At 41.9% G+C, this 18,273-nt stretch overlaps 1 protein-coding gene across 2 annotated transcripts in view; it reads right to left on the minus strand.

The window, feature by feature from the left end:
• Positions 1 to 18,273, minus strand: part of VTI1A (vesicle transport through interaction with t-SNAREs 1A) — a 342,273-nt gene that overhangs the window by 882 nt on the left and 323,118 nt on the right. For both annotated transcript variants that reach the window (XM_090056596.1, XM_090056592.1), the window contains exon 8: positions 1 to 920. This exon is cut by the window's left edge. Coding sequence is in view for 1 of the 2 variants with exons in the window: in XM_090056592.1 (XP_089912718.1) it covers positions 827 to 920 (94 nt within the window). In the remaining variant the exon portion in view is untranslated. The remainder of the gene's footprint in view (positions 921 to 18,273) is intronic.

The following is an 18,273-nucleotide window of genomic DNA, read 5'->3' on the forward strand; positions in this document are numbered from 1 at the left end:
TATCTGGGTTCTCTGTAAGTCGAAATGAAGAGATAAGCATCTTCATATCTTTAAAATACATTATTGCTTACATTTAACAGCACATACATTAACATTAGAATGATTCAGAGCGGATTCAAATACATTGCGCTGTGGGCACTATCACATTTTGGGCAAGTAACGCGTGCATTGCATTTGGGTCTTGCTGAAAAAAGAAATGTTTCCAACAGGCAGTAAGGAAAGTTTCTTTGGAAACAATTGTTTTGAATCACGTAGTAGATTCGCAGTGGATGTTAATAAACTCAAATGTCAGGCCATTTCTTTCTCTCTCTTTTTTAAATTAACCATCGTTATTAGCAGGGCCACATTTATTATGGGGTTTCATGAACAGAAGTAATTCACAGGAGACAGGTTCTGTTTCTACATCATTTGGTCTCTTTTACTCCTATCATGGAAGGTCAGATACCAGCTAGATCGTCCTACTCCTAACATCACCCGTGAAAAGAATATAGACCCTTCTTCCCATAACTTCTGCAACTAATGAATTAATCGTGTAATGCAGCTTCTGACATACAAATAGAATTCAGAAGAATTAATGTATATCAAAAACACAAATATGAAGAGTCCAAAAACATTTATATTAAGACCAAAAAAACCAACAAACCTATAAGAAAAATTTAACTCCGCGTGCAATCCATAATACAAAATATTTTTATGCTGCTTGCACCTGAGTTGATAGCGGGAAAGAGGGAGACACTGTCAGTGCAAGAGAATGATTCATGTGACCACTTTGTCTTAATTACTCCAAACAAGCGGTTTCTTGCTGTTTTAGTGAAGAAGAAAGATCTCAGCGTCCCCTGACAGAAAAATAAATAGCCATCGCTATGGTGAGGATGATGATGATTGCCAGGATAACTATCAAAATCCGGTTCTGGATGATCCTACAAAAAAAATGAAAACAGAAAAGAATTACACAAACCCAAACCCAGTGAAAATGGCAGAATCTTTGGAAAACAATAAAAAGGTGGACTTGCCTCAAACAAATGTCTAGGAGAAAAGAGGTTTGTCCGCAAGTTTAAACACCTCTGCACAGATTGCATAGCTGAGATTGCTTTTTGATTTCTCTCTCAAGTACATAAACGAATCGCTGAATCACACAGCATGCTCCAATTCATATTTAAGTTCTTTAAAACCATTAAATAATAAATCTGGAATGATGTAAACCGCGAGCGCAGAACGTCTGTAATAATAAACACCTTACAGCCTCTTAAACCATAACAGAACCTATTCTTCCCCTCCACCTCCCTCCTTCCCTCCCTCCCCCAATATGAACAGAAACAATTTGCTAATTTTCAGGGGATTTTGCCATTAAGGAAACCCATGGCACATTAGGAAACCCATGTCAGCAAGGTACTTGTACCTAAATACCAAGGGAAAAGTATAAAAGATACTTTTGAAGAAAAGGATGATATTAAAGAAGCAAGTGTCAAACTGTGAGGCTTATGTTGTAAAAGCCTCAACTGTCTCTGTAGCATACATTCACTTATGGTAATAGGCAAATGTTACATTTACTATGTAGCAAAAAGATGGAAATTAGTAGTAATAAAAAAAGATGCCAGAAGTACAAACAGCTAATATTATTCAACCATTTGTTGAGAGGCACCTCTGCTTGTAAAAACAGAAAATGCAGCGTGTCACATTCTGCCTGAACTTAACTGGTCAAATGAGGTTAAATGGATAACAATAGAGATTATAATTTGGATCTAGTTTGCATAAGAATTGGATTTTAATATTTCAGCCTTTCTATAACGCTCCCGCAGAACGATATTGCCAGACGCCCTTCCTGCAGCAGGAACTTTTGCAAAACATATTTGGCCATAGCACAGCGCCGGAACGGGATAAAAATAGCAAAAGAAAAATGAACCACGACCTTCGTTTTAGCGGGGGGTTGTTTCTTGTTTTTGCTCCTGCAACCGCCACACTCAACTAAAACCTCCATGCAAACACCGACCAAACACGCAGGGGGAAAAAGAGGTCCGAGAACGCTTTGTGACACGACAGACAGAGGACAGGGATGAAAACCGGAAGAGGGGAATGCAATTTGTTAAAACGAGCGGCTTGCACGAAGCAAAATAAGAGGAGAGCCCAGATTCTGGAGACGAGCTTTGCTTGGTAAATGCTTTTCGTTTGAGCCCGAGTGGATATACATATAGACGGCACGGGAAAGTATAAATAAGGACCAACTTCAGCTCTCTCCCTACTTACCCCCCACCCAGAGGGGAAAAAAAAAAAAAAAAGTAAATGGATGGATGAAAACTGTCACATCAGACAAACACACTCCCCTGTGACACTCTAAAAGGACTATCTCTCTATCCTCCTGACAGGTTACAAAATGATCACATTTGCTGACACGTCTTCCGCAAAACTGCTTTAGTGCTTGTGTCCACTTTCCTAGCAGGAGATGAATGGCCTGCTTTGTCCTCATTTATCACTTAAAGCTGAACTAAGATCCGTCTCGTTTATTTTTCCCTTCCTCACTAGAAAGGCTCCACCACAGCATTAATTCTGTTGCGATGACAGCTAATTCAGACTTAACAGGAGATATTTACTCTGCCCAAAGAACTGAAAGGGGGTGTTTCTTGCTTTTAAAAAACAAGAAAAAAAAGGGCAAGAGCCTAACAAAATAAAACTAATTACGAGCTTTGGGCTCTTGTTGGTTTGCAACTCAATTTAGCACCTGAACTTCCGGCTTCTCTTTTCCGATGGCGTGCCATTCTCTACAAAACACCTGATAACAAGTGATTTGTCCAAACGAGATGCATGAAAACCAGAACATATATTTACTCAGTCACCCTCATCAGTCCTGAAAAGAAACTCAGCAAAATTGAAACTCAGCAGTGAAATAGATTAAAAGCATGAAAACTCTTAAAAAAATTCAGCCTTAAGTAACATACAGTACAGCTGGGTTGACAACCATTTTATTTGCGGGATGAGGGCCTCCAGGCATTCATAATGCTAATTTACAAAGGATTAACTGGGTGAAACTTGCTTAATCTAACTCATAGTTAGGCAAATGCGCACATAACAGGCTGAATGCTTAAGTCAACCCCTCGGATCTGGCCTACTTAATAGCGTTTCATCATTTTGGCTTTAAAATAAATAAAGCAATTCTTCCGAACGCTTTCCTTCTAATTCTGCGACCGCACACCCGATTGCAAGATTACTCAATCTGCGGCCGTGCCTCTGAAAGCCTTGTCAAGAGAACACAGAGCTATGTGTGCAGCCACCTGTATCTGCTAATTAAAGGTTCAGTTAAAGTGTGAATCTAGGAAATACATATCAAAGTTCAATTTCGAGGAATCTGAATTAGTCTGCCCAGTGCAGCAAAAGAATACGGTATTAAAAGGAACAAATTAATCACGAAATAGGATGGATGTTATCAACAGATTCCTCTGCTGAAGCATTGTATAGCTTTAATATTCACGCCTACAGTTAAAGATTAATTGTATTGCTTTAAAAATAACAAGGTTGGGCTCTACTGTTTTACTTTTCAGTATGAGAGTAAAATTAAACAAATACCAAAATACCAGGAGGGGAATGCTACAAGGAAAGCGGCTGAAAATCGCTGCGGCAGCAGCACACAACGTGGTTGAGGGGTTAGCGAACATTACATGCCGACGGCTGATTCTGGGCACCGGTGATCAGACCGGGATGACGACTTCTGGGTGTCGGCATGTTTCAGATCTCCGAGTCAACAGGCAAGGGCAGCTCTCCAGCGTAAAGCAAAAGAAAGCCGAGAGGCAAGGGGGCTTTGAGCGATAAAACATAGGCAAGCCAGCTCGCAGTGGTAGAACAATGGTTGGCATTGGCAGGGCCCATCTGTAGAGCAGCCCACAGCACTGTCGCAGCCAGACACTGCCAGTGGGTATTGCTGTAGGCAAAGTATCGAGGAATTTAAAGTGGGGGAGGGAACGCTAATGCTAAAAGGCGGGGGGGGGGAATGGGGTTCAACATCCTCCGCCCCTTCCCCAAAGCGGACCACAAAGCTGAAAGCCACCGATAGTCCCACTTTTTATCTTTATTACCTTTCATTTTACAAAAAGTCTGCTGAGCGAGAAGCCCAGATTTTCCTTTGAAAATGCAAAGCGTGTTTACAGGGTAAATAATTTAAGAAAGACTATATACTTGAAAGAAGGCACCCATTGGAACATCCATGGCTAAAGTGCCCGAAGGCAAAAACTTGTGTATTTGCATGCTGCATTTTATTAAGTTAGCACACTGTCGCTTTAAAAGAATGCATGGCCAAATTAAGGAGGAATGTGTGACTGAAACATCAAGGATTCCTCCAGTTTACATTATGAATCACAGCGCTGTTGGTACTGGATGATTTAACCCTTTAGTGGACGCATCTCGTTTCCAGAAATCACAGCACGCTGGGACTGCGGCACGGAGCGCAGAGCGAGCTTCCCGTGCCATCCAGACATGGAAAGATAAGGACAATGTGGCATGGAGAAGGGTTTTTATTTCAGTGAGAAAATGCTGCATTAAGTTCAAGTGACGGGAATGGCCACTAGGTTCAAAGCGATCCAGAAATATAAGCGAAAGCTTAAGGTTACTCTAAATTGCCGGGCGGTGCTTAATGGAACAGGTATGTCATACCATATAAATCAAACCAGGCCATTTACACTGAAAGAGCACCCCGAGTTCCCTAAAAAGGCCCAACACTTCTTCCTTGTGTTTGGTCGCGCCGCCTAACCTCTGACTGAAAACCCTCCTAGAAGCTCCCTGTACAGGCAATGCCAACTTTGTTCTCCGATTCGATGAATGACACAGGCAGTGTTCCTGCCGCGGGGTTGTGTGGATCGTGTCCACGATACCTTAGATAGCCACTGGTCTGGAGAACAAGTCCCGCATCCATTTCCTAATGCTGATGTCTCTTGGGCCCCCTCCACAGCACAAACTGATGCTTTTTTCATTAAAAAACAAACAAACCCAAAAGATTATCTCCTTCTATGTTTCTATGCACACACACTGGCTCTCACTCTGTTTGTGACATATTTAGATCTGCTCTGTATAAACACAAAGCAGTTCCAGAATAAGCTATTGCAAACCTTACATTAAGGATGCCAACCGTGTTTAAACCTTTTTACAAAACTGCATTCATTAGCGGGGGAGTGCACGACATCTATATGGGTTCAGCCTGATGTCTTGCACATGCCTTAGTGCCTGATTGACCAGCATTGAATAATGATGCCTTGCCATTAAGCACTGATGGTACAATAACAATTGTCATGAAAATTAGCACTCACGGTAACACGTTACAAAATATGGGACACAAACGAGGCAGTTGAGACTCCTGATGCATAAAGAGTTGTGTGTGCTTAACTTGAAATAATGAAGACAACAAAACAAACACTGCAAGAAAGTTCCAACAGCAGCTCAACTCTGACACCGATGCAAATAATAAAAAAAAAAAATCAACAGCTTTGGGGACCAGTTAGCATACATTTGTTACAATGCAGGGCTTTATCCTCAAAGAAGATGTCTTGGAAAAGAGTATCCTCAAAAACACCGACTGGTTGATGAGGAACTCGGAACATGTAATTACGGGCCACTCTCCAACAGTGTTTCACTGTAATTCATACATTTAAGATTCGACCAGAAGTAGCTCCCAACAGTTTCCTGGATAGAATGTCCTCCTCTTTCAATAGGGGAATGCATTTTAAGTGTCCACCTTGGCTATTAAGTTTCTGGGTATCTAATTAGAGGTGACCAGTAGCTCTAATTTTTGCATGCCAACATTTGCACATGTAAATCAAGCTGTAAGATTTCTAAGTAACCGATAGTCACGTGCAAATCGGTGCATTCAAAATCTCTTGGCTTGTTGAAATGGGGAAGATATACCAAAATAAGCTAAGATGTGAACTTATGTCAGTAGAACCCTTGGTGTAGACGCTTCTTCTAGTATACAAGTGGATTTTTCCACATAGTTATTGGAATATCCCTAGGGCATGGTTTAAACCAAACTGGACAAGGTGGTATAACAGTATGATTACATCAAAATATCTAGTCGTATTTACCATGTAGACAAGGGTTGAGATGCTTGATGTTAAGAGGTTAAGTCCATCTTCCTCACCTTAAGAATGGAAGGTGTTCCTTTCAGGTAAAAACGATTCAGAAAAAGAACAAATGGACTAAGACAGAACACACAGGCCTGGCAACCTATTAAAATCACAGGGGCAGAAAGAGCATCCAGATCTTGCTACAGAATAATTACAGTTGGTTGGAAACTTTTCTTTTGAAATTTTGCTTTCTGAATATTTGAAACTAGAAAAAAAATTGAACAAAGGAAAAAAAAAGTCCCCAGAAAACATGCATACTTGTTTTCTTCCTTTTCCAACCAACAATACAAGACAAAAAAAAAAAAAAAAGGTCTTCTCAGAACTTCAAAGTTTTTTAAATATTGGAGGAAAGTTTGAAAATACCTGATAATTATTTTCCAACCCACTCTGGAGAGGAGTACATACGAGGATTTAGTTCCCATTTAAATAAGTTTAAATCTGAAAATGCAGACTCAATTAAAAATACTACAGTTATAACTCTTGCTGGATAGTGAATTTGAAATGTATAGCAAAAGGATAGGTCTGTGTGAACAACAGTGTTTTTGAGGCAATCTTCTCTGGGCAATGGAGGGGAAAGGGGTGAGGTGAGGAGGGCCCCTGCTGCAGCGGCCCCGGGAGTGGCCCAAGCCAGCTGTCTGCAGCCGCTGGGCCGCACCGTGTCCCGAATCTCCCAGGGCTCCACTTCCCCCAGGACACCGTGCCCTGAACCCCCTGGGGCTCTGCTTCTTCTGGGGCACAGTGCCCCGAGCCTCCTGGTGCAGCACAGCGCAGCAGCTGCAAGTAGGCAGCGTCTCCCATTCCTGGGGTTGCAGCAGGGGTGGGTAGCAGCTTGCAGCAGGATGAGAGAAGGCTGGGGCCAGTGGCACTGCAGACTGGGGCTGGCAGCAGCACCGGGCTCTTCCTGGAGCTCAGGGCAGGCCGCAGCGATGGGAGAGGGGCTACTCCCACCCCAAAGTTCACCATAGCCCCCCCCCCAGTGCCACTGCCAAGTGCTGGGAAGAGCCCCAGCCACCAGCCTCAGCCTGCTTTTGTCTCGCTGTAGGCTGCCACTTGCCCCTGCATCAGTCTCAGGAGTGGCAGATGGTACTGGCTTACAGCCTCTGGGCTGGGCTGTGCCGTGCCAGGGGTTTGGGACATGGTGCCCCAGGGGAAGCGGAGCCCTGGGGGATTCGGGAGACGGTGCACCCCAGTGGCTGCAGGCAGCTGGCATCGGCCGCTCTCAGGGCTGCTGCAGCAGGGGCTGCGGTGAGTGCGGAGAAGTGGAGCAGTGGCGTGCGTGGGAAGGAGTGGGGTCAGTCGGGCTGCTGCCTACCCCGAGCACGGGGAAGAACCCGGTGCCGCCCCTGCTGCACCCCCGGGAGCAACAGATGCTGCTCCTTGCACTCGCTGGGCTGCCCCACACACCTCTCCCCGCCCCTTCCCTAGTCCCAGCCTCACTCCCTCCCTCCCCACCATGGGAACGCATCGCTATCTATTCCTCTGTAAGCTGGGTTCGCTTTATGCCAATTCAATTTATGCGCCATTCTTCAGGAACACATCTACCTCATAAATCGAGGGAAACCTGTATAGACATACACTATCAAAATATTAAACTACTAACCCACTGGTGCAGGGAGGAGTCCTTTCATTTTAGCAAGGAAGAATAGGTTACGTAACTAACTGGCATAATTTTAAGATGAAATTCAAGCAATATCAACAACTTCGGAAGCCAGGTAATACTTTTAAGGTGAAATTCAGGCAATACAACTTTTTTGAAGCTGGGGGGGGGGAGAGGAGAGCGCACATGTGCATACACAAGTGTATGTGTGCATGTGAGCTGCTTGTCTGTGAGCTGGAGACAGATGGTTAAAAAGACATCCCTACATGCCTCCCTAGTAGAGCAAGCTGTAACAACTCATGCCACACAAAGATTACAGGGCATCCAACCCATCCACAAAATAGAAGACGCCGGTCAGAAATTGGCCAGGATGAGCCACCTCACTATCATCCTACTAATAGTCCCCTTCCCATATATCTCTGATCAGAATTCAAGCTGCTTCTCCTTTGGTAGGAGTTTGTGCAGGCAGGTAGGGAGGGATGGTGAAAATACAAATCCCGTCTCTTATGTGGATGCCTCCGGAAGCCAAGGGCCATCTCTGTGTAGGGAACAGTGATTGTCACCCATATATTGCCATAAAAATGGAAATTAAAGCCAGCCTATTTGAAGTTTAGGCTGGTGAAGATATTAAAGAGAAAATGGCAATACAATTTAAACATTTAAAAAGTACCTGCATTTGACAGACCCACCAGTCAATTAGTCTGATAACTACTGCACCTATGAATGTAACAACACTCTAAGATAGGACCTTTTTTTTTATTCGTGGCCTACTTGCATAGTCCTTGACAGCTCATACACTTCCTGTTCCAAAAATCTCAAAGTCTAATTCAGACTTTGATAATTCCAGTCAGGCACACATTAAATGCAAACTCAGTGGAAATGGATGGAAGAAAGCACTGCTGGCTGGCCTCATGGAAGAAAGATGGCTAAAGGAGCAACCTGAGGAGAGGGAACCGGATACTCATGGTTAAAGTGCTCACGGATAAAAAGAGAACAGCGAGGTGTGCTGAAATTCTTTTTATTAGCTTAGGAGACTTAATTCTTGAATTTGTTTGGGCAGATATGCCTGTCAAGGTAAAGAATGAGAAGGCCTGCAGAATAGAAAATGCTCTTCTGGGGCTCGATACCTACAACATGAGCTGCACGAGACACAGAGTTTCTCTATACTGTTTCACCAGCGTACCTCAATCCTGTCTCCATGTCCACTCATTCTGCGGGAAGATCTTAACAACATGGGAGGCCATAGTGCTGTTGGTGGTTTCTGCAATGTGGCCACTTCTGTGCTGGGACTGGAGGAGGACCGACTCCTCAATTCACTTGCACCAGAGTCATTAGAAGGTAGCAACTCTAGGCTACTATCTACGAAGACTATAGGCAAACTGGTGGCAAAGGGAACACAAAACCCCTTTAACCTCTAGAGCAGTTCGGTTCCTGAGAGGTACTAGTTTTAGGTTGTGTTTTCAACCTTTCACAGAGTACAAGCTGCAAACCCCAGACTACCGCTGACAAATGGAATTTCAGTTCTCTGAACAATTCCATGCCGAGATGAAGATTTTCATCAAACGGCAGAAGACGCTCCTGTGCTGTACTGCACGACAGCAGTGCATGAAGGTCTCCTACCCATCGGTGCACAAGGGAACCGCTTGGACACCCCCAGTTCCCTGTCTCGCTTGCTTTGCTAAAACAAAGTTTGCTCAGTTACTTTCAACCAGCCCTCCACAGCGTTGCCACCCTCCATCCACAAAACAAATGACGTTGTGGTGCATCCAGCAAAGCATTGTGGGAACTGGAAGGAGCGAGCCATAAACACTAATGCAAAAGATGCAGGAATGGACCAGACTGAAAGCAATTCTCAGGATAATGAAGATTAGCTGGTTGTAAGCATCCAGCAAAGCACTGTAGGAACTGGAAGGAGCAAGCCATAAAAGCAAATGCAAAAGATGTGGGATGCAAAAGATGCGGGAACGGACCAGACTGAAAGCAATTCTCAGGACAATGAAGATTAGCTGGCTGTAACGCACCAGCTCACTGCCTTTTAGAGACATATATGCTATATAGTCTTGAACTTTCTTTTATCTAAGACAATAAAGCAAACTGTCAAGAAGAACAAGTCAAAAGTGTATCTGTGCAATGACTACGTTACCATGGTTTGTAGATAATGTTACGATAAGCACCGCAAAAAAAAACCTTGGATGAATGGGCAGTCTTGGGGCATTTTCCAGTGGGCATAACCTTGGTCTCCAAACAGTTAATGAGCACAACATCTCCGATAAAGCAATTATTTTACTAGCAGGAGCTCATACATAGCTCAGAAATAGCAAGAACATACATGTTTTTGCATTGGCTTGTGTGATAAACGTGGTTTCATTTACATTCCATGCATGTTAAAGAAAATTAAAATTCATTAAAAAAGAGAGAGAATCCTGCACTGCATCAGTGTTCAGAACTATTAGATTCTACTGAAAATATATATTAAATGGATGAAAAAATGTAACATCTTGTGCCTTGATTCACTATTAATTAACTGCTAATCTCTGGGTGGCTTTTAGGTGTGATGAAATTGGAGGCTGGACGCTACTTTGTGCATATTATTTTCCCCTTATCACACTTCATTTGACTGGGCGTCTTTTTGTATGGGAAGTTTGCTACAATTGTCTTAACAATGTTGACCTCTTTTGTAAAAAGCTGAAGGCATCTGCAGCAATTGTTCCTGAAAATGTGCTATCCAAAATGTTACCACTTCATGGCACTTCTTGAATGATAGAAAAGATTTTTTTTTGGTATATATTCATTTTTTTTTCAAATGCTATAAAAGAAAGGAAAACAATCATGGCTAGGGCCATTTGTGAGATGGCATTAAAAGAGCCTACTCCGAGACAGATAAAAATAATGAGAATCTTTCTGTCAAGAAGGATTTAGAAAATATCACTAGCATTATTAAAATTTAATTTTTTACTGTGCTTTTTGGTTCCCCCTTTTCCAGTGATAATGAGCAGGACTGCACACCTCCACATTGCTAGTACTTGTTTTGTGCAATAAATTCAGCCTTCCAGTCTGAAGACATTTCAGACAACAATTTTGACTGCTATAGGCTTATTTTGCAACCTGTGCTGTGCTTTGAGTCTTCCTATAAAAACCAGTTCATAAGCTAATTTTCCACAAGGCCGGTGGAACAAATAAAAATCAATTTTTGCCCAACTGGTTCAGAGAAATCCTGGGAATAGCTAAGACAGAACGGTGAAAAATAAAAAGGATCGATGTATTCACAAATGGTTTACCTGATAGAGAACTATCAAATTAGTTGACAGGAGATACTTGCCACTATTAGAGTATTTTCTTTTCAGCATGTTACAGTATTTCTATTAGGGGAGAAGAAATGCCTCTACTTTGTGATGACCTCAGACACCTCAGTTTAATAACCATACCGGGTTTCCATACTTTCTATGAAACAAGGGGACGTGGAGTCAAAGTTCGAGAGCGCCTGAAGATCTCACAACCAGAGGGACCCGAAAATGGAAACTGGGCTTCGAACGGGGCCAGTTTTCCTGGTCTTGGGAAGGGTGTGAAGAGTCCTTTTTTGATGAACACAGAGAGACATCTATGACCTCTGACCAGCCCTGTCAAATGTTATTTGGTCCATCAGGAAAGGAAAACATGCAGATCGCTTGCTGGCCTTCTCTCCACATTAAAAAAAAAAGGGGGGGGGTTGAGGTCAGACTGAAGACTAATTAGTTGAATGTCATTTGGAGAGTAAAATATGCAACCTATTCTTTAGGACTTCAAACCTTTCAGGATCTCAGGGACAGCTGAGAAAGGAGATTGACTCATGTCGTCTCCTCCGTTTTATAATCTCTTCAAATGGTCTACAACTATTTTGGAGACTGGGTGGGACACTGGGTTGGGATCAGTTTGCCGCTTATGCCTGTCTCTCTGCCGTCTGATAGGTGCATGCAAAATACTCATTGAAGGCTAGATTTTCTTGGCTATACAACATCGTCGTCTCTCCCATGGAAATCAAACAAATACAAAATTTACAAGTTTCCTGATTAAGGACGTCTTTTTACGCAGCTCTAATCTGAGCTCTAGTATCTGGCATTTTATATACTTCTTCATGTTTTATGAGTTGGGCATGAAAATGTGACTCATTTTAAGCGGGTTAGGGGGGAAAGGATGTCACTCTGAAGTCAAGTTATGTATTACCCATTTAAAATTATTATAACATACCATGGAGACATCATTGTTAGGGCCAAACAAAACATTACTCAACGGAGGAATGACACAAAATGCGACGTATTCAGCAGATGAAAGGTACTCAGAGTAAAGCAGTTTCACTGCCAGTAAACAGCACAATAAGGAGCGTGTATCAAGAAATACGAGAACGCAGATTCGCCGCTGCATGGGACGCGACACGCCAGGGACAGACTCCGACATAGATGGCTACTGGCCTGCTCAGCGTTCTTGGAGAAGCTAAAAACTCCACACACTTTGACTCTGAATCCCGATGCTAATTTGCTTATGATATCTGCCTGATTTAGGGCTAATCTTCTGTAAATTAACTCCTAATGCTGTCTGAAATAATCCTCTTAATGTTGGTCTGTCTTTAGTACTTTGGATCAAATACCATGAAGTCTAGCAGTGTATGCAAGGCGGATAGCATTTGTAGTGCTGTTGGCTGCTATCGAATCATTGCCACGGGCTCAGTTGTGCCTTGAAGACACGAATGTGGCATGGAGCTCTGCTGCCCTGAGGGAGCTCCAGGAGCACACAGGACCGCGTTGCCATTGCTACACCTCTTCAAAGGGGGGAACAGACTTGACCGGCGTGCCCGCTCCACCCTTTGCAGTGAATTTTGCCCCGGCTGGATGCACGCAAGGACAGGGCTGTGTTCAGAGCCTCCTGCCCTGAAAACACACGGCGATGAACTAGCGTGATCAGTCTCCGATTTTGCGATATCGCCACGATGAGATCCGTGTTAAGCAGTGCTAATTATCAGCTGGGAGCACAATCTGATAACTGTTCTGAGATGACGAAGCCAGACCATTTCATTGCTTCAGACAGGCAAAGTATGTGAAAGGGCGTTACTTTACCCTTGGCCAGCTTAATCAGTCTTGTCAATGGGCTAACTTTCGTACGACGAACATTTGCCCACTAAGACACTGAAATGTTTTTTCGCCCACAGCATCAATATAATAACACGGCCAAAAGCCTAATTGATATTGGTAACCAATGCAATTCTGGGGGCTTATTTTTTCCATTTTTCGAATGTAAGCAGCACGCACGAGTTTGAGTGAATGGGGCCCTTTATGTTTTAACAGGCAGTTTATTGGCCCAGTCTCCAACATATAACAAGCACAATTGCTAAAGCAATACATATTTAATTGAAAAACTCATGTATTTTTACTATGAAAGTGACTCAACTAACCAATAAGCCTGTCAGGTAAAGGCTTTAAACAAAAAGTATATCAGGAATGCTGTTTAGAAATTATTTTCTCACCACAGCAAACATTTATACGAGGCTAGTAAATGAAAAAAAAAAGTCATATTGTTTAATCCTGCTTTATTTGAGTTGGCTGTTTTTATTAAAGAACGGATAAAGCTCGGTGATCAGTGAGCTGTATGTGTCCGACAGCCCTTCAAGAGCCTTGTGGAAATGTATAAAACAAGCAGTGATACAGTCCTTTGCCAAACACTGTCATAAATTTTTTATTTGGCAGCTAACATTCTCACTAGTTTTCTTGGCAGCAATTGGGACCTTTAGCAAGAAAGGTGCAGGAGAAAAATACCTTGTTTAGAGATGTTTTCAACACTTTCTGGGATTTTTCAGAACTTCTGCCTGCAGCACATATTTACAACCACAGTCTCCAATCACCTGATGAGTAGGTGGTAGTTTTTAACTTTTTTTTCTTCTTCTTCTTAAATATAGACAGTCTACTACCCCCCTCTGGCCTTCAGCCTAGAATATAGCTTTTTTTTTTTTTTCCAGTATGTGTTCCAGAGATACAAGTGGTTGCTCCTTTTAGTCGAGACAAAAAAACTGAAAATAATATCAGAATGTACCTTTCATTGCTCCTGATAGTATCTGTATCTTATTCCCAGATGACAGAGATAAATGAAAGGCAAACATGTGCTGATTACTTTTGCATTTTTTTTTTTACAACCCCCCCCAAAATGGTCACAGGTGCAGCTCTCTCGGCCAGTCGGTGGACTGTCTGATAAACAGAATCATGAAATAGGTTTCTGTACCCAGACCCACTTCTCAAAAGATTGCTTTTTAAAAAAAAAAAAGTGATATAGCAAACTTCACATTGAAACACAGTTTCTGTCTGTGTGCTTTGGTAAATCGGGTACTGCGCATTTGCAAATATAGCTGCTGTCATATAGAACCCGCAATTAAAATCATCACAAGTGATTTCGTTTTTAAATCATTCACATAGGCGTATAATATTTTATGCATTACTTCTTTGCTAAAAAAAAAAAAAAAAAAAAATTGGGGACAGCTTGATTTTCCCAAGCAACTGCCCTTGATGCAGTCACATAGCAATAATGAAAATATGCTTCATCCTTGGTGTCAGGACATATGGAACCATAGTGTGCCTTAAACAGGTCTGAAGCAGCAAATGATATTTTTCCCCCCCACCGGGACATTCAGCCTCTTGTAGCTTTATGTCTAACATCATGAGACGATATATGAATTCACAGCCCTCATTAATTTGTCATGTTCATTAAAGAGATCAGCTGCAACTACAGATGCTAATAAACACACTTCTGCATAGTTTGTGTTCCACTTTTGTGTCTCCTGTTTACCAGGGGCACCATCCTCTCTGAAACTCTGTACAACGCAGAGACATCTGGTGGCCAATTAAAATATGGCAAGCAAGCATATACCATTACACCTATAACACTGGTGAAGTCAATCAAGTGGCCCGATCTTGCTTCGTGTAGCCAGAGATGTTCATGGATAAAACCAACAACACCTTTGTGCCATTTCACCAAATCATGCCCTTTTTGCTGGGAGAATCGTTTTCTGTAGGTCCGGCCTCCTAGAAAAAACTTTCCAAAAGTCTCACTACCTCATTGACTCTTTTCAAACGACGGTGCGAACGCCTTTTCTTCCCAGTACACATTTTTTAACTTTTGCTTTCCTTGCTATTAGTACTTTTGTTTCATTTTATAACAGCAGTTTAACTGCATAACCATTTGAGAGGCTGTTGCATATAACAAAAACTTTAGGAAGAGACGGCGAAACTAAATTTTAAGAAAACATAACAGATCAGGAAAGAAAAAAAAGTGCATTAATAAGTAACAAGTAGCTTCTGGAGGCTTGAACCAAAACCCACCGAAGTCAATGGAAAGTCTCCTGTTGCCTTCCATGGGCTCTGGCTCGGGGTGCAATCTTTAAAAGGGGATACATCTACAGTTTCATACCATGTTTTAAGTAAGAGTTGGCGGGTTTGACGCTGCCCTAATTACGGCACGGCAAATCAAGAGAAACCCCGTGGAATGATGTCACTGCAAGAGCGAGTCAGGCCTCCGGTCTCAAGAGCAGAGCTCGAGCCAGGGATGTGAACCAGATGTTGCTCTCCGAATTGTGTTTAGTAAACCAGGTCACCAGAACTTTTCAGAGGTCAGGGTGGACTAACACTTCTGTATCATCCTTTTGACTGTGTATGTAGGAGTCCATACACGTCGTGTTTAAATCACAACTGGGAACATCTCTCTCTCTCAAACTTGAGCTAAGCTCCTTTTCCCTTGGGGCAAAGCAAAAGGTACCTATTTGTGGATGGGAAAAAAGGGCTTTTGTGAACAGTAAACCTGAACTACAGACAGACCCTATTTTTAGTTTTCCTTTTTTAAAATTATTTTAAGAGAAAACACGGCTAAATATATCAGTTTTGCATGCTGACTCATTAACAAATTTAGCAGTACAACATTACACTTTATAATTACGACCACTCTGTTTGCTGTTGCCCAGACGTTTGTCAATACTCTGCGCACAGGAGGGTTTGGAACAAGTAAAACCGAGAAAGGGCAAAGGCAATTTCCAACAGCTTGCTCAAGCAAATCTATCAGAGGCTTTAACTCGCTTTGGAACGCTGAAATTTGAGATGCCGTATCAAATAAGCAGCTTTTTCCCTGAAGAGTAGAAACCGGGTGTAGCTAACCTAGTGCATAATAGGTTTATTCTCATTTACAAAACAGGAATTACTTTATGGCCCCAAAGTAAAACTAGTGCAAAAAATAAACTGGCAGATTTGCTGCAGATGTGTGCCCTGACACGTATGCAGGGAATCTGCTATTAATCGCATGCTAAGATTTTAATATTACATAGTCTCATGCAGGCAACCACTATGTTGAAGGTCCTGGGTTAATAAAAGCCTCAGAAAGAAACTGGTCTTAAATTTAGGATGTTCAAGCTTATTTCATACTGTATCTGTTTAATCCACTTCCCTGGAACCTCCACTGCTTGCATTTATTTCCATGTCTATTGTGTGTTTCCCGGTTTTTTTGTACGTGCTCAACTTCTTTTATGGTGACACATGACAGTTCTTGGTGAAAGTGCAGCTTTTCAATTCTCTCATTTACTGGACTATGACAGGCATGTTCTTGTTAGGGGCTTGTTTGTAAGAGCTCTGGATACGTCTAGTACAGGAAATAGTTTGGCTCAAATGCTGGCAAAGCTATCTTTCCCCTGAATCTTTCAAAACTGGTGTCAGAACATAACTAAGACCCATGTCTCCACACCAGGGTTAAGATTACTATGAGCAATTATGCTATGGAAATGCATTACTCTGACAAAGTAATCAATCAAATTATTTCTCACAATTTCAATTCACCCCTAAAATTTTCCTTACCTCCAAAGCCAGCTGGGTATTATATTACCAAAGCTGTTGAAAGGGTGTAACACTAACCATGAAGCCAAAGGCCACTAAAACTATGCAATGCATAAATTTTTATTGTTTGCTCAGTATTGAAATCTCATTAGGCCTCCTAACTCATCGGTGCACTGTGAACATTTGCATCTGCTGATCATGAGAACTTGGGAGGAATGTACACCTTTGGCTAACTTACTTGTTATGTTTTTAGACGAGAAAGTATGCTGCGCTTTTTTTTCCCAAAGCCCTTACACAGCTGTGATTTAAGCATTCACTTTTATACACAAGATACATTAAACTTCCATTTACAATTTCTCAAGGTTGTTCCGTCACTTGGAAGGTCCATGATCATCCTTAACAAAAGCTTCATTTGACTTGGTATTCAGAAAAATCATTGTTTGAAAACTGTGCCCCATAGAGCATTTTCCTTCATTCATCCTTTCTGCTTTATTCAGTCGCATCTTAATTAGATTAGCATTTGTCCTCCAATTAGCTTTCATTAAACTTTAGAGACTATGAGCACAAAAAAAAATCTCCACCGAGTAATGCTTCAAAACTGTGCCTAAAGTTTAAAATAAAATAACTGCAAATGAAGTGACTATGAAGATTATTACTATGCAAAAAACATCAGGCATTTCCTACTTTACTTGCACATTTAATGGTGTAATTTATGTTGCTGACTTCAATAACTCTGTTGTATCCATACAAGTTACAACTCCAGAGTAGTTATCATGATAATACCTTACAGTTACAGAATACCTTCCATTCCTAAGTATCCTTGGGGGCTTGATTTTGAAGTCCTTACTTACATGGGTGGCCCCACTGACGTAACTGAAACTACTCAGTCAGCCAGTGCAAGTATGGGATGAGAATTTAGACCAGAACTATAGGTTAAATTTTGACTTGGTATGGGATCAAGCCTGATACGTGCATATACATAGGTGTGGGTGTAAAATAAAGGAATCACTTCATCCATCTCAGCATGGGGCGTAACCGTTTAACTGAGTACAGCAACATCTCTCATCTCTTTAGGAATTGGTATGAAGACAGATATTACCTCCAATTAAAACTGATGAGATAAATGAGAATAGAAAATGGCCCAAAAGGATAGTGGATCTTATACTGCCACTCTAACATCACTTAAATCTTCAAACAGAATAGGCTCAGTATAAGCTGCCTGTTTGCTAAAAGTTGCCAATGCACAGTGCAAACACAAAGTTTACATGTGCCAAAGGCAGCTTCAGTGGTATGCACTGTGAATCGGATCTTATGTCTATACACAGTAGAATGGAGAGACCCGTACTCGTGTCTCACTGCAACTGGTATAGTCCATGTTGGGAGAACGTTGTAGGAACGGACTCCACATTCTCTTCTGAAATGAAAGGTTACAAATACACACAGAAAACAGCAGGAAGCTAACATCTTAAAACTACAAATAGGAACACCTGGATTAAAAAAAAAAATCCAGGGACCTGGTCTGAGGACCCATTGACATACTTTGGATAGGAGGTCCACAATGGAAAACAAACATTTTTCTAATAGTAAAATGCAAAGTCATAAAAACAACACTATCATTTTGATTTTCATAGTGTTCCAAGTACACACAAATCAACAGATCCCCCTTCTTTACTTAATATTGACATTCATAGTTAGTAGGGTCAGAAGGGACCTGAGCAGATCATAGAGTCCGACCCCCTGCCAT

The sequence above is a fragment of the Crocodylus siamensis genome, chromosome 7 (genome assembly GCF_052110815.1).
Source record: "Crocodylus siamensis isolate JL-2025a chromosome 7, ASM5211081v1, whole genome shotgun sequence".
NCBI classification, from domain to species: Eukaryota; Metazoa; Chordata; order Crocodylia; family Crocodylidae; genus Crocodylus; species Crocodylus siamensis.